Source organism: Saccostrea echinata, unplaced genomic scaffold (assembly GCF_033153115.1).
Source record: "Saccostrea echinata isolate AGI-Se365-2 ecotype Australia unplaced genomic scaffold, CSIRO_AGI_Sech_v1 ptg000009l, whole genome shotgun sequence".
NCBI lineage: Eukaryota > Metazoa > Mollusca > Bivalvia > Ostreida > Ostreidae > Saccostrea > Saccostrea echinata.
In genome coordinates, this window is record NW_026889758.1 from 16332177 (window position 1) to 16350000 (window position 17824).

Here is a 17824-nt window from a genome sequence, read left to right on the forward strand (position 1 = left end):
AAATCCTATTTCGGGGGGGGGGGGCAATTTTCCCCACAAGTAAACAACATTAATACATTCCTATGGGCAATTTGACTTTGCTGCAGCAAAAAGGAGGCCCCTTCTGCCCCCTCCCCGATGCTACGTGTCTGAATTGTCATAATTTTTTTTTTTAAATCCGTTTAGGAGAATAGAGAGTTGTTATCAATTATAGCAAAGACACCTACATGTAATTAATTGATATTTATAGAAATCATGCATATAAAGATTTCATGGTGGTTTGAAATCTACGTCCGCGCGATCATTGCTTAAGATAAAGCTGATTTGTTGTTGAGATAAGACGAAATGTACAATTCAAGAGGCTACAGAATTTCATCATATATCACAGAGTCACCATGTTTACTAGTTCGACTTTCTTAATTCTCTTTGTTGCAGGCACCGCCCTGGGATGCGGACCACCAGGTACGACCCGTGGAGGATTTTGTCCGATCGATGCCAACGACCCGATTGTTAAGGAAATGGCACATTTTGCTGTGAAAACACACGCAGAAAAGAGCGATGCCATCAACAGTGGGGCGATAACAGTCAGTCATGCATCGTCACAGGTAAGAAGTCAAGTCACATGGTTTAATTTGTTCAACGAAAATAACATTTCAAAGTTAGTAAGTTATTATCAAATTGAGTGTCCCCCTATATAATAATTATAGAAGAAATCGAATTAACACTCCGACGAACCACGAACGAGTTTTATAAGGGTGTTCGAGTAGTCATTGCAGTCTAGGAATATTCAACTTCATCATAAGTAAGCATATTCGCAAACCAAGGGTAACATTTCCTCTTCCGCTCCCCAGATCGAGTAATTCTTGATATACATGTACTATATTTTTTATAACGTATTATAATTTGGAAATATAGGTTGTGTCTGGATACAACTACAAGATGACAGTCACCACAAACTTCAACGGTCAGGTAATATTTAAAAAAAAATAAATAAATTCAGTACTCAGAGACAGAAATGCTGGTAAATGTAATATTAGTATATTAATATATTTGTGTTCACCCAATAGATTTTTTTATTTACTAGATTACCGAGTGCCATTTCGTGGTATACGATCAGTCCTGGACAAATACACGAGAACTGACTACTGATGAGTGTCACGTGATCCAAAATCAACATCACCAGGAAGGACGTCTAATGTTATTAAATCTACTTCATAAATAAACAAATCCTAAAATTGTGATTTGCATGTGCATGCATTAATTGAAACAAGAACAAGTGCCGAAGTCGAATCATCACAGCTTTTGGGTAATATTAGTTATATATATATATATATAATTGTAAGTGTTGACCATCAGGCAAGTCATCTTCGAGACCCAGTCATGGTAACAAGTGGTTATGAACTTCTCAGAAGCTTCCCCATTATACGTTCATAGACCACGATCTAAGTATGAGCTGATCATGAAATTTTTTTCTGGAAGTTTTAGGCCTGCATTTTTTAGCCATGTATTTTATTAGTTAACCAATGATTAAGCAAATGTACATAATAATACAGAAGCTGTAAAGAATATCTTGAAATTACCCGAGTAGGTTAATCTTTAAACGGACTATATACATTTAAATCAACACAGAACGGTAGAACGCGGAAGGGGGGGGGGGGCGCTCCCCTCCCACTTTTTTGAGTATAGTATTTTGCAATAGTGAATTTTCCTTTAGATGCTGGTTCCCCTTACTTTTTGATGTTGTAAGGTCGAGCACTAGCAAATTCAAGAATTTGGACAGTAACCTAGTTGTTTTTTTTTTTTAAATTTAATTTTGCTTGTCAGATTTTTTATTTTTTGGAAGTTGTCCCCCTTTTGAAACCACTGCTACGGGACTTTGACAGACATTATATATATATATATATATATATATATATATATATATATATATATATATATATATATATATATATATATATATGACGATGTCAAGCCCTCGGGGAATAGTTCCCGTCGCGGGTTTGACAAAAGAGCTATCCCACTCACAACAAGTGGATAAGTGTATACTGTCGTTTGTAAGTGACGATGGCGTCTTGGATGTATGATATCTGCTGATACCGGCGTTAGTAAGTGAGATGGCGTCTTGGATTAAGGATATCAGGTACTGGCGTTAGTAAGTGACGATGGCGTCTTGGATTAAATATATCAGATACCGGCGTTAGTAAGTAAGTGACGATGGGGTCTTGGATGTAGGATATCCGGTACTGTCTTTGGTAAGTGACGATGGCGTCTTGGATTAAGGATATCAGATACTGGCATTAGTAAGTGACGATGGCGTCTTGGATTAAGGATATCAGGGACTGATATATGCTGATATCGGCGTTAGTAAGTGACGATGGCGTCTTGGATGTATGATATCTGCTGACACCGGCGTTAAATTAGTAAGTGACGATGGCATCCTGGATTAAGGATATCAGGTACTGGCGTTAGTAAGTAAGTGACGATGGCGTCCTGGATTAAGGATATCAGGTACTGGCGTTAGTAAGTAAGTGACGATGGCGTCTTGGATGTATGATATCTGCTGATACCGGCGTTAGTAAGTGACGATGGCGTCTTGGATTTAGGATATCAGATACCGGCGTTAGTAAGTGACGATGGCGTCTTGGATGTAGGATATCGGGTACTGTTGTTTGTAAGTGACGATGGCCGTCACTTACTAACGTCATTATCTGAGATGCCATCGTCACTTACCGTACTTAGTAACGCCACTATCTGATATCATATGTCGATTTAAGATGCAACATAATTATGTTGAAATGCGACTTATTTGTCAACACGCGAGATAATTTTGTACACCTGCCACTTATTTATGACAATATGCTGTATAATCATGTAGACATGCGATATAATTATGTAGATACTCAGTACAGTATGCGACTTACACGCGAAAGCAAGGGGAAATTAAATTTCATTCGTCTGTCAGTCTGTCTGTCACACGAACTTTAACCTTGGTAATAACTTTTGAAAGAGAAAAGATAGGGCTTTCATTTTTCACATGTACACTACCTGTGACAAGTCTTTTCCAAATATACTAAATTTTTTGACCCCGTGACCTTGACCTTGAAGTTGGACTACTTTTCAAAAATTTTAACTTTACTTTTACCCTTGGTCATAACTTTTCATTGAGAAGAGATAGGACTTTCATATTTTACCTGTACATTACTTGTAACAAGACCGGTCCAAAAGTACCATGATTTTTGACCCCGTGACCTTGACCTTGAAGTTTGACATACTTTACTAAAATTTTTACATTGGTTATACGTTTTGAATGAGAGAAGACAGACATTCGTATTTGACAAGTGCATTACTTATGTCAAGACTTTTCCAAACATTCTATGATTTTGACTCCGTGACCTTGACCTTGAAGTTGAACCTGATTTAAAAAATTAACAATGGTGATAAATTTTGAATGACAGAGTTAGGACGTTCATATTTGACAAGTGCATCACCTGCGACAGGAAGTTTCCAAATGAATTTTGATATTTGACCATGTGTCATTGTTACTAACCTTTGAAGAAGAGAAAATAGGGCATTCATATCTGATATTTGACCATGTGTCATTGCTACTAACTTTTGAAGAAGAGAAAATAGGGCATTCATATCTGACATGTGCGATACCTGTGAGAAGACCTTTCCAATTTCACTATGATTTTTAACCCCATGACCTTGAAGTTTGACCTAATTTTCATCAATTTTAACAGTGCTGATAATTTTTGAATGGCAGAAAATGGGAATTTATATTTGACATGTGCATTACCTGTATCAAGACTTGTCCGAATGTACTCTGGTTTTTACCTCGTTATCTCGACTCTAAGTTTAACCCACAGTCTTTTTCATTTTCTTTACACTGGTAAGATCTTTTGAATGAGGGAAGATAGAGCATTCATATTTTACATGTACTTTACCTATGGCAACAACTTTCAGAAAGGTGTATCATTTTTGACTTCATGACCTTGATCTAGAAGTTTGAAGGATACACAAATAAGACAGATAAAATATGCCATAAATAATTGCATCCCAACCACTAAGACACTGAAAGCGGGAGACCACAATTCGTTGAATTTGCTTATTATGATATTCTTATTTAACGAACAGGATGATGAAACAAGAATATCAGCAGTCGCGTTTAAAGTCATCATTTCGTAAGTTCTATGGTCGATACAATGACCTTGTCAGCAAATACAATCTTTCATTAAGTCAAATGCTGACTGATTTTTTTTTTATACTAATTTTGGATTATAAATTATGCACTGTAGAAATCTGGCTTAATAGTTAGGGAAAAATGTATCATTTCATTAGCTTAACGTGCCATATGATGCTTTTTAAAGAAAAATAGGGGGTATACACCCCGCGTCCAACAGGTTGCATACACCCCGGGCACAACATTGATTTTTCGTCAATATCTTTAAATACGAACTGTTTTATTTACAGACAATTTATACATACGTTTATATAGATGAAATGTATTTAACAGTAATATGAAAGTGATGATAAAGCAACGCTTTCTTCTGATATTTAAGGAATGAAGCTTATTTTAACCTATGTTATACGATATAACATAATTTGGGGCAGTGGAGAAGCGGTTTATAAAAATGCGTAAACTGTCCCAAGTTATGTTATATCGTATAACACAGGTTTAAATAAGCTTCATTCCTTATAATTTAATTTCAGTGTAGATAATAAGACAATTTTTCCTCCAAAATGGCTTCAACTATAGCATATTTTAAGAGTAACGTCAAACGGAGTAATACGTTTTTGACGTAACTCATTGTGACGTAGGCAACTTATGTTATACGATATAAATTAAATCTTTTATCCAATCAAATGTTACAATTAAAATTAAATTATTTGATCATAAACACAATGTCGCATCAATCTTGCTCTGATCCTCGGAATTGGTTGAGGTGTTTGATAAAACTAGAAAGTGTACAGTGAATTCATTGACCAGTATCCATATACTCCTTAGATAATGCTTTCTTCCGAAGGCATATGTTTTCCGGCGAAATATATCAATAAATTGAGAAATTGAACAAAAACCATACCTTGACCCCCTTGCTTCGGAAGCATACACCCTGTGCACAAGTATTATTTAGAGAACGAGACGGGTTCCGTATCGTAGATACACATTTGGGGGTGGACGAGTGCGTAGCACGAGTCTCTGCCCCCAAATTTGTATCTACGATACAGAACCTGTCGAGTTCTCTAAATGATTTGTGACACGATCAATCAAAATAAGCACCTCCCAGTTTTAACTGTTCAGCATCCGCAGTATATATATATTTCCACGGATAACGTAAGATTCAGTCAGGTTAGTTTTGACAACAGGGTAGATGTAATTGACTTGATTTCTTAATGGATAAGGTGGACGATTTAACTTTCTAGTAGTTTTATTATACTATGGAGATTGATCCTGATATATTTGGAGGGTCTCAAAATCTCAATTTTCTGAGGTACAAATCCAGGCGATACAAACAGTTCTTCGGTGGACTTTGATGTGAGGGATTTTTATTTTTCTTTTTGAAATGCGACATTAAAAACGAAGTGAAAGAGATGTGGGTCAGTCGTCAGCGATGAGGATTTAAGAAGAGATTTGAATAAAATAAAAATGCTAAAAATGGACTTGAATGAGTTTGCACGAGAAGACTCGAAAAGGGGTGGGGGCGTCGAATATTACTTAATGGATGCTGCAATCGTGAACCATTGGCTTTACCATTGTAAAGGGGATACAAAAAAGCAGGGAAAGCAATAAGTTTTTGAGGAATTTATCCAACACAGGATGTTTTACAATAACTGCGAATTTTCCTTTTCGTTTGGATCGAAATAACGTGTGAATTCTGTGTGGAATAACTTCTTAAAAGAGATTGAGACAATTTAACATTTTACATTCCTAAGGAAATATTATTCCAAAATTCATAATAGGAAAAAAATCGGCATTTCTATTTGTACGTGCTTTTGATAAATCGAATCAGATTTATTTTTAGACCGTGCTGTATTTTAGATACAGAATAGTCGGCTAATAAAACTCAGTATACAGGGCTAATACAGAACGGAAAATAGCTCCGCCCACTGTAGTCCCGTTCTGTATTGCTAATAGAGAAAAGGAAACTTCAAAGAAAAACACCGCTATCGTGTCACAACGTAGTATACATCCCGCATGTTGGGAAACACACGGTGAAAATGTGACGGCAAAGAAGATTTAGAAAAGGGAGAGACTTGTGATAATCCAAATTCAAAATAGTCTTCATTTTTCATTGTAATGAATAAACTAGATCAATAAATTAAAAGAAAATAGAGACTTATGCAAATGTCTCTGTTTTACAGGGAAAGTTATAACTCGAAAGTTAAGCGTTTACTCGCGAAAAATATTTTTTTAATCTAATAAAATGAGTACAATGGGCTTTCGTAATAAAATATATGTTTTAAAAAAAGGTCGGTTTAACGATCCCCCCCCCCTTCCCATTTCTACATCTATATTCCACTCTATCCACAATTTAGTCCGAAATATCTGTCGTTTTCCAGGCTTTTTTTTTTTTTTAAACTTTTGATATTTGACGTGACGTGCCGTGAAAACGCCTGCTATAAACTCAGAGACATTTAGTTATTAATTAAGGTCAAGATCTAGTAAATGACTTTAGACTGTGTTTTTGGTGCTAGAACCATTATGACGTCATAAACAATTTAAACTTTCCTTTTCCCGTACTTTACAGCTCAAATACAATTATGAAGAAAATAAAGTATTTTCATGGCATTCAATTTGAAATCATGTGAAAAGTAATCCCGATGCCTATATTCAATTTTACATTATTTTAAAGAAGAGGCTAAGAACATACGAATTACCGTTTTCTGAGAGACTGTAGGCAATCTGGATATATTTCCTTTGTCTGACTTGGAAAAAACTCCCATATTCATGAATGGCTTTCTTAATTTTTCATTGAAAATGACGGTTTACAAAATGATTTTTCGTCTTGTTTTCCTACAAATTATGCCCCGATACACCTTATTTGACCGAGCTAAAGTTATAAAGCATCATAAAAGGAATTTATTTCTCAAGTTTGGGAAATCTGTAGGCTCTTTTCATTTACTAGATCTTGACCTTAAGACCTATTAAAATGTTTTTGCTCCCCATCCCCTTTTTAAAAAAAAGGTCTGTTATATTAGAACAAATAGGAAATTCCTGTTATAACCATCCTACGGATTACAATGTTCAAAGCGTATTATTGGAATCGCAAGTCTTTTACTATGGTCTGATTCGAGGCCGCGGGAAAATGAACAGTTGGTTATCTTTCCTGACTTGACGTTGGGCAATAGAGGGCGCTAAGTGTATATAAACATGAAAAGGAAGTGACAGACATTCACTTTCTTAGTTATTTTTCAGTCTCAGGATTGTGACAAGGAAATTTGTAATAATGAGAACTTTATTGATATCATGTGCTTTGTTGGCGTCTGTGTATGCAGTATGTCCCCCGGGAGGATACTGCCCTTTGTCTAATGTGGAAGCTAACGCCGTTGTACAAGAAATGGCCCAGTTTGCCCTCAATGCATATGCAGCCAAATCACACGACGTCTCGTCATGTGATGGAACCTTCACAGTTAAACATGCTAGTACACAGGTAACAACTGCGACATTGTGCCGTCCTGGTCAGATCATCCAAATCGTGTATTTTCCTACTAATTATTTTTTTTTGGGGGGGGGGGTATCATATGACATGTCCCTGTACTATTCTGTTTAAATAGATTTTTTTTCCATATGATTAACTAAAAGTTGGAGCTGTGTGGCTTGTGTAATTCACATAAAATTAATCAAACTAATGTCTTATAAAGAAGTCGATGGAATTTTCAGAAACAAATAACCAGGGACTTGTATATATATGTCCCAGTCCCTGAAATGGCTTAAAAAAAACCAAAACAAAAGCCCCTCTATAACACTTAATGGTCAGGAACTTTGATTGAATTCGGGAAAGGGGGTAGGCAATTTGGAGTAACGTCTAAATTAACTGGACATTCATTTAGGATTTACCAGATTATCTGAAATTCAATGTCTCAATGGCAGCTTGATAAATGAAGTGAAAGAAACAAAAGACAGCAGGACACATTATATTTTGTTTTTATTTTTTTTAATAATAACATAACAAATTGTCTGACAATTCTATAAGTTAAATACAAGACTCATTCTTAATATACCATCAAATTTGAATCTATAATTATAAGCTTGCACATTTTTATTTCTTCTTCAGAAGTGTCTAATGGTATGGCAGGATTTTTTTTTTTTAGACCTCTTAATATTCAGTTTGATTGTTGAGATGTATTTTGTTTTTTCTTTTCTTTCTTTTTTTTAAATTATCCAAGTTTATTAAACTAATTTTATGGAAGAACCTACAACTAAGACCCAAAAATTGACTTGGTCCTAAAACCAGTCTGTTTAATAACATTGTAGAAAACAAATGTATATATTATACAATTATCCATTGATATGGTAAATATTTCATAGTTATTTGAGTATATTCTTTTATATTAATCACACAGTGAAGCTGGGATTTAATAATATATGTAGTACACTAAGTGAGAATGATCTACATGTGATTTTTGGATATTGACAGGTGGTTGCAGGTATTAACTACAAGATGACTGTGGAAGCTACCTGTGGAGGACAGGTAAGTATCATATTCTCTTATCACATGAAAGGTCACACAAGCTTATCTTCAAGCTTTTAGTGAAGGTTTTGTTTGTAAATTTTAAGGTATACTTCATCAAGTTGCAAAATTGCATTATATATTATATAAAGAGATTATTTTCATAAATTTCTTGGCTGAAAGGATATCATATTTATCCTTTTTTGATGTTGATGCAAAAGCACGTCTACAGAATATGATATCGCACAACTCACAACTCATAATTTCTATTAATAGTATAATAGGCAAAAACCATCGTGCCAAAGTTATGTAGAATGTGACATCATGATGCATGTATTACAGGCGTGTTTTTACCATTGTAAAGTAATGACAATTAGGACTTTGTCAAATTATTCACTTTGAGTGATCATATTGTAAAACTATTATGGACTTCAGTGAACAGTCAGTATTGGTCATATATTTTCTGTGTCTTTGTTCAGTATCTTTTGACATGGTTCTTTATTATCACATAGCGACCTACACTGAAGTCCATAATTGTTTAACATTAATGATTAAATGTAAATTTTTAGATGCTCATTTTCTTGACTTCTATGTCCAACTATGTACAGTATTAGATTCTACTTTCTTATAATGATAAAACTATGACCTTGTTCTTATGATTATGAGTATTTTACTGATGATTCTGCAATGGAACTTAGTAGAGGCTCTGTAATTGTTGTTTTTAATTATGTACCTTGATTTTACAAATCTACAGTATCATTTAAAACACTAATCAGTAATGAAAATATTTTTTACAAAAAAATTGAAAAATGTCTAGCTGAATGTTTGAGATATTCTCTGGTAATTTTGTAGACAACCTTGTGCCAGTTTATTGTGTTTGACCAGTCCTGGACCAAGACGAGAGAGCTGACCTTTGACCACTGCACCACCAGTCATAATCGTTTAGCTTTGGTTGGGGGTTTATCTCATGCAGATACAAGTAATGCCCAGTTCCTGGATGCCATGAAATATGCAGCATCCCAAGTTGACATGCAGAGCAACAGCATGTACAAAACTACCCCTGTTCACTACAGCCATTGTTTCCAGCAGGTCAGTGAAAATCTCAAGGCTTTTTGCATGAACATTAAGGTGATCTTTATTTGCAGTGTTCATTTTTCTTCTAACTGATAGCAGTAAACATTTTTATTTTTAACTTTCATAAAATGGTAATTTTTCAAAATTTTATGACTGGAAATTCCCAATCAGCTGATAAATCATGTTATAAATAGGAAATAAGTAAACATTATACAACATGAAAAATAATTACATTATTTACTGACCACTCTTTCTTTTCTGATGGCACAAGAAAGCGGCATTTTTAGATCAGCCAACAAACATTTAGAAAAACAATTCTGAATATTATGTTTTTAAAAGAATATTGCTAGTTAATACTTATAAGGGAGTATTTTCCATTCAAGAGCTTTTTAGCATAATTTGGAATATGCAAATCTGATAAGATTCAGTACTTTACAAGATCGAGTTCTGATACTTTGTAATTTTTTGTTTTAGGTTGTAGCTGGTATGAGATATGTGTGTGACATCACCTTAACTGAAAACTCCTGTATGAAGGGAGACACAACAGAGCTCTCTCTGTGTTCAGTTAAAAGCAATGGATTTGTGAGTATCAGTGTTAGCATTGTTAATGGGATTAAAATAAAAAGTAAAATATACATCAAACAAATTAAAGTTCAATGACCTTAAAAAACACATGGGGAAGTTATTTGTGGTATATTTTATTTCATTGTGTACAAAATAGAATGTAATATTTATGTATGTTAGTTTCCTAAGGATTTTGAATATTGTACAAGTCATCACTGACATGTGACCATAGAGCTGCATGCATATGTAGGAAATTACAAATTTTAGAATAATTAGAGGTACTCATGAAAATACTGTTTATTTCCTTAAAAATATTGTTTATTTCCTTAAAAAAAATGGAAGAGAAGCAGTGTATTCTCATGCAGTGAGATTTAGGTGCTTAAAATTTACTGCTAATTGCTGTTCATCTAATCCAAAAAAGATTTTTTTCTGGTTAGGGAGTGGTTAAAAATCAAAAAGAATTCTCTCTTGTTTTACTGTGTATATGATAAATGAGGTGTCATTATGTTTTATGTCTTGTATCTTTCAGTCCACCACATGGCATGTGGATATTGTGTCCCAGCCCTGGATGCCCAACAAGTACACAATCCAGACACTAACAATGAAGGTATCAGGACAGGTTTTATTGACTCACCTGGGTCTTATTGGCTCAAGTCATTTATATGATCCAAGATTTATCATCACCTCTCTCTCTTCTCTCCTCTCCCCCACCCCCCCTCTCTCTCTCTATATATATATACATATATCTCTCTGTTAATTATCTTTGCCATTTTTAACCTTAGCCTGAGTGGTTAGGCTAAAACCATCAAAATTAATGCAATCTTTAAAAATCTTCTTACTATTGTTGGCATGATTGTAATAAGCATCGACCCCGCTACCAAAATTTTGAAATTCATGGCCCTAGGGTCAGGAGGGTAGGGCTCAATTGATCATATTGTGAAAATGCATAAATAATTTCGAAATCTTCTTCTCTGTCCCTTGGTATTCAGCAAACAAACTACGTGCATGGTTATGATAAGCAAGAGTATCTCTTCCAAAATTTTGAATTTCCATGCCTCTGGTCAGGGGTTCTGGTGTAAAGGCAGGGCTCTATTGATTATATAGTGAAATAGATTAATTCTTTGAAAATCTTTTCTGTTCTCAGATATTTAGCAGATAAACTAAGTGCGTAATATTGATGAGCAAGTGTACTTCTATCAAAATTGTGAAATTTCTGGTCCCTGGGTCAGAGGTTCTGGTGTTCTAATGGGGATCGATTGATTATATAGTAAAAATGCAATTAAGTCTTTGAAATCTCCTCTGCTTACAGTGGTATTATACTCTGGTGACCGTTAAGGCCTCTGGGCCTCTTGTCTCATGTAACATCTAAACTCCCACTGTATTGTGGAGAAAAACAGGTGCATGTAATATTTTCCTTATTTCTGTAATTTACTCAAGGCATTCATGTATGTCATGTTCTTTTTCTTTTGTGCACTTGTATCATTTTATTTACTTTATTTACTATTCACCTGAACTTTCTCTTGACTGCACTAATACATGTATGTAATTTTCTCATCCTCATTTTCAGCACTAGAATAGCACCTTCATTTAACCAGCTTGGTGACATGGCTTCTAACACATTTGATTAACTACTAATTCTGGGGACGTCTACTTACTGTGATGCTGTTGCATGAGATCAAGATACTTAATTTTTTGTTGCTTTAATGTTTGATGTTTATTAAAGTTTTATACCTTGTTTTTTATTTTGAATCCTGCTTTATTTTTATTCTGGACTCATCAGTTCCAATATCTATACTCTATGCACCGTCATGTTTATGAATTGATACATTGCTCTTGCTAACTACACTGTTGTGAGTCATATGATGCTAAATGTTCTGTAAAATGCACATAATAGTTGATAAGTAATTTCATTATATCCGGTGATGCAAAATGTACATGTACATGTACCATTATATCAAAATGTACATATACAGTCAAACCTCGTCATCTCGAACATCAGTGACTACTTTTAGATCCACTACCTACCTCTTAACTTGTGGATGTTAATCCATGTAATTCCCGTAAATGCAGGCTTGATGTAAATGTAAGGTAGAAAAGAAGTGTTAGTGTTCTGATAGAAAAAAAAATAATCAACCATTTTAAGATAATTTTGATGTCAGGGGAGCTTAGAAATATCATATTTAATGAATGATCAACATTCTAGACAGCTAATGATAACAATAAACCACTAAAACTTCTTTAGGTCAATATTTTAAAATTTGAAAGGTACCTTAATTTATTTTTTTTATTTATTAAGTTCAAGTTAAGTTTCTTTGGTTAATTTGTTCAGGAATGAAAGGTGCTCATAAACAGTTAATTGTACTAGTGACAGATGTACATGTAGATCAAACAGAGAACTAGATAAATACAACCAGTCACAATATATAATACAGTTTGGGAGTAGGGTTTATTCTACAGTTTAACATCATTAGTTTGAACAGTGATATAGTGTTTGGATGCGTATGACGGTCACATTATTTTGCCTGTTATTATAAAATAAAATACGCAATATAAGATGTTCCAGATGCTATAATTGCCTTCTTTATTCTTGTGAGGTCACCCAAGGCCACTTCAAGATTATTGCAAAATCAATGAAATTACATAAAATGTATGTAATATGAAGATTTATTTGTTTGTTTGTTTAATGTTTGAGAATTTTTCACTCATATTGAAGTGTCACCACTACTAGGACACATGACCTTGGTTTATATGGTCTGAGCTGAAGGACCTGTCTTCACATCCCACAGTGGGATTTAGAACCCATAACTCTAGTGCAAACGCTCTAACCACTGTGCCTTGCAGGCGACCATATTAAGCTTTATGTTGCACTTTTGTACCAGTCCACTGATCTGCGTAGTATTTCTGATAAGAGAATGTAGACTAAGACTATGGTCGATTGTGAGTGTTTGGTTGAACTTTGAGATGGGCTTCTTGAACCACTTCATTCTAAAACCCTTATCACTTATGTGGAGCATTGTTGTAACAGGCTACACTTTATATTACATGCTTCCTTCAAGGGATTAAACAAAAATATTTTGAACTTGAAATTTGAATGTGAATTATGTATATGGTATACTACTTGACTTTTCATTTCTAAAAATTTAAAAACATTTCATTTAGAGTATACCCATTCAGATATCTGAAAATCTCAGTATGGAAAACAGTAGTGAGGAGTATTTCTCTACCATGATGATTTTCAGTAATAATTAAGAATTTATTATCTATTTAATACTTTAAATGTGGATAATATGTGTATCATTAATCACAAGAATCAGTAGCAGAAGTAAAATACATAGTGGATATTCTGTGGTACTGGCATCGTTAATGCTGAATAAAATGTATATAAAGGCATATGTCTGCAGAGGAATAATCATCTGATCATAAATGTCTTCTTATGACCCCACCTGTAAATGTTTATGGTTAGAGAAATTAAATATGTAACATGAATAATTAAAAAAAAGGATGTTTTTAGGGTGTGCTTTAAATTGTGTACAAAAGGTTTGATTCAGTTCTTATCTCACCTGAGCTGAAGGCTCAAGTCAGTTTTTCTGATAAAAATTTTTCTGTTGTTTTTATCGTCATAAACTTTTTGCTATTTCATGTTTTTTGTTCGAACCATTAGGTAAATTTTAACCAAACTTGGCACAAAGTATCCTCAAGTAAATGGCTTCAGGTTTGTTCAAATGAAGGGCCACACCTTCTTCCAGGGGAGATGATTAAGAAATAGTAAAAATCATGACCCCTGGGGATAGGGTGGGGCCATAATTGGTGATTAAAGTTTTTTGCAGGTATTCATTTTCAAATTGTATTGTGTGCATATTTTGGACACTGTGAAGCCTATGATCATCCTACCTTTGGAATTTTATGGCTATATTTATGTATTTCAGATACTAAGTGACTTAGAATCATTGAACTATGTCAGTTGATGCACTTGGGTCCCCATAGTCTGTCAACCAAAAAATGGGTCACTATGACATACTTTTGGAATTTTAAGGCAATATCTAAATATTTCAAATAATAAGAGACTTAGAATCATCAAACTTTGTCAGTTGATGCACTTTTGGTTCTCATAGTATGTCAACCAAAAAGGTGACCTACTTTTTGATTTTTCACAGATTAAAATAAATATTTCAGATAAAAAGAGGCATTAAATCATATTTTGTCAGGTTAATGCATCTTTGGTCAACAGACTTTCTCAACTAAAAAGTAGGTCACTGTGACCTTCTTTTGGAAATTCATAGTTGTATCTCAATATTTAGAATAATCCTCCAAATATATCTCCACATAAAAAATAAACACATTCCTTTAACAATTTACATAATATGCATATAAATTTTCATTATGCTGTAACTTCAGATTTTGATAAGAGACAAATTTGAGCTTTCTTTTTTCTCTGTGCTGTTTTAATCTTAAATTGTGAAGTTTCTCCATGCTAGACTTACACGTAAATATGAAGTCCAAATGAAAAGTCATATCTCACAAGCTCAGAAATTTCTAAATTTACACATATTTCTCAACTGATGTATATTTATCATTGTTACAGAATTTTTTATTTTAAAACAGCATTTATTTTTGTACCGGTAATTTGTAGGAAAACATTGAGGTAGAACCAGAAGACTTACAAACCCAGAAATTGAAAGTGCTGAAAGAGAAACTTGGATTAAAATTGAAGTCAAATTCAGCACAAAAGATAAATGAAGCATTTAACTGCAAAGGAAAGATCTGCAAGTCTGGCAAAGATCTTTTAAATTTAGGATATCAGCTGGTTAACATGAGAAAAAATAAAATGAAATCCGATAGAAAAATGATGGGTCTCACAAAACTGTTGGGAAAAGATGGGCATGATTTGAAACCACATGAAAAGCAAAATTTGATTGGTGGAGATGGACATGATTTAAAGCCACATGGAAAGCAAAATTTGATTGGTGGAGATGGTCATGATTTAAAGCCACATGGGAAGAGTTTGATTGGTGGAGATGGACATGATTTAAAACCACATGGAAAGAGAAAGAGTTTGATTGGTGGGGATGGACATGATTTAAAGCAACATGGAAAGCAAAAATTGATTGGTGGAGATGGACATGATTTAAAACCACATGGAAAGCAAAAATTGATTGGTGGAGATGGGCATGATCTGAAGCCTCATGGTAATGTGAATGTGTTGGATGGAGGAGCTTTGTTACTTAATGGAAGTCCCATGTTTAAGGGCAGTGTTGGGGATCTTTGCCAGTGGGGTGTGTTCCAAAATTTTCAAGAGAAATATAAGAGACTCTACATGTCTAAAGAAGGTAAATTTTTTTTAATACATTATGTATTTTAGAACAATGCCAGACATATTTCTCTTTGTGTGTGAAGTCTTTCATGTACCATTATTTCACCATACATGTTATAACGTGTAAACTTTTTCAATGCATATCTTGCTTCAGAGGAGAAGAAAAGATTTAAAATATTCTGTGAGAATATGAAAAAAGCCCAGAAGATGCAGGATATTGAGAAAGGAACAGCAGTATATGGAATCACAAAATTTGCAGACATGTCAGGTATGGTACAAAGTTTCAGAATGAAAATATCAGTTTCGAAACTGGATTTATATTTAATTTTTAAATTGTTTTCTTTAGATTCCTAGAAGTAGTATTAATTAAATGATAATATGTATAAAAAAGAATTGCTAGATATTGCAATAGATGACTGCTACCTTCATATTTATTTACATACCTTTACAGAATCTGAATTTAAGCAGTATGTTGGCAGTCTTTGGGACCAGAATGCTAATAAAGGAATGAAAAAGGCAGCCATTCCCAAATTCAAGTCTCTACCTAAAAATTTTGACTGGCGTGAACATGGTGCTGTGACAGAAGTTAAAAATCAGGTTTGATCCTTTTTAAGGATTTTTTGTACCACATGTTTATTAACTTAATGGAAATATTCACCACAATGAGAAGCATGACATGGTTGAGGTCAAGGTCATAAAGAAGTGTAGGTCACCAGTGCTCCTAGTTTAAGATGTATTTTAACATGATATACAAATTATGACATCTAAATTATTATAATTATGGACTCACTTTTTTGTGATTTAATACTGGTAAATAGGGATAGGAACTTAATATGTTACTCTGAGCACTGAGCACATAAAATTATACCCCCTGCTCCCATACGAGTATAACAGCAAAATCAATGTTAATGCAATGGTAAACCCAAATATCTGTCTGGTTGGAATGTAAAATAGAAGGTGCACAATGGCAATGTCTCAATACATTCAATACAGTGGTATAGGAACAATTGCAGATAAAAGATGGGTACCCTATAGAAAGAATGGCAGTTTACATGTATTGCTATGGGAAACCCCAAATATCTGTCCAATCAAAATGTAAAATATGAGTCGCACAGTGGCAATATGTAATAAATTCTATGAAAGGGTCATTAAATTTTCTGTTGTTGTTTAGGAGGCGTTGAAGATAAGAGATGGGTTCTCCCAATACTATAGAAAGAATGGTAGTGTCCATGTTTGGCAATGGGAAACCCTAAATATGTGTCTGATCGAAATGCAAAATAGGCAGTGTTTTCCCTTTATTTCATAGTAAATGGTTAGAGATCATTTGTAACAAGCTAGGGGTTAAGCTTATGAACAAAACCTCTGTGGAACTTACAACAATTATCTTTTAAATTTTTGATTTCTAAGCGGCATTTTTATCAATTGAAGTGGTCAATTTGGCCAGTAGCCAGTTCTTAGGGAAAACGCTGAATAGGAGGTGCACAATGGCACTAATGATAAATTTTGTGAAAGTCTCAATTTTTGATTCAGTGGTATAGGAGGAGTTGCGGATAAGGGATTGCTACCCCAAGCGCAATGGTCATACAGATGGACACTCACCATTACATATACCTCCCGATAATCCATCAGGGAGGGGGTATAAAAAATCAGAACAAAACCCCACAATAAGTATAATCTGTTTTTTTCTTCTCATGCTTTAATAGCTGCTCAACTCGATTGACTTTTGTTGCATTTCGTCATTGATTTACTCTACCTCAACCCGCGTGTGCATGGGTTAATGTTTAGTTATATATTAGATTAGGATCACTTGGTATGTCCATCAATCAAGTTAACTGGAAGTAATAGTGAACAAATTGTGAGGTGTCATTTACTTTACAGGGAGCTTGTGGGTCATGCTGGGCTTTCTCTACAACTGGAAACATAGAGGGACAATGGGCCATTCAAAAGAAAAAACTCATCTCTCTGTCTGAACAAGGTAAGGTTCTGACCAAGGAATAGATAGAATTTCCCTTGTTAATAGTTATATAAATAATGTGGTTCCCTTAATGTTCTCTAGATAAACAGTTAAATTTTGTAATATTTCTATATAGCTGAAGTGACAGGTTTGTCATGAGATTTTCTAGTTTTTATATGCCTGTCTTAAGACTAGACATATTATGTTATGGTGTTCATGTCTGTCCGTCTGTCCACCTGTCTGTCTGTTAGCTTTTTCGTGTCTGTCTCCTAA

General features: G+C 34.2%; 2 protein-coding genes across 2 annotated transcripts in view; both read left to right on the plus strand.

Annotated features, from left to right (window-relative positions):
• The first annotated feature begins 344 nt into the window (after nt 1-344).
• On the plus strand, nt 345-1201 carry LOC133184001 (uncharacterized). Its single transcript, XM_061318874.1, has 3 exons — nt 345-584; nt 895-948; nt 1064-1201. The coding sequence occupies exons 1-3, from the start codon at nt 375-377 to the stop codon at nt 1199-1201; spliced, it is 402 nt and encodes a 133-aa protein (XP_061174858.1). The 5' UTR covers nt 345-374.
• A 6121-nt stretch (nt 1202-7322) lies between these two features.
• The window catches only part of LOC133181878 (uncharacterized), a 26380-nt gene continuing 15878 nt past the window's right edge, over nt 7323-17824 (plus strand). The window contains exons 1-9 of the mRNA XM_061316519.1: nt 7323-7628; nt 8616-8669; nt 9501-9737; nt 10197-10304; nt 10816-10893; nt 14917-15613; nt 15752-15865; nt 16049-16194; nt 17476-17572. Coding sequence (XP_061172503.1) covers nt 7425-7628; nt 8616-8669; nt 9501-9737; nt 10197-10304; nt 10816-10893; nt 14917-15613; nt 15752-15865; nt 16049-16194; nt 17476-17572 — 1735 coding nt within the window. The 5' untranslated portion in view covers nt 7323-7424. The remainder of the gene's footprint in view (nt 7629-8615; nt 8670-9500; nt 9738-10196; nt 10305-10815; nt 10894-14916; nt 15614-15751; nt 15866-16048; nt 16195-17475; nt 17573-17824) is intronic.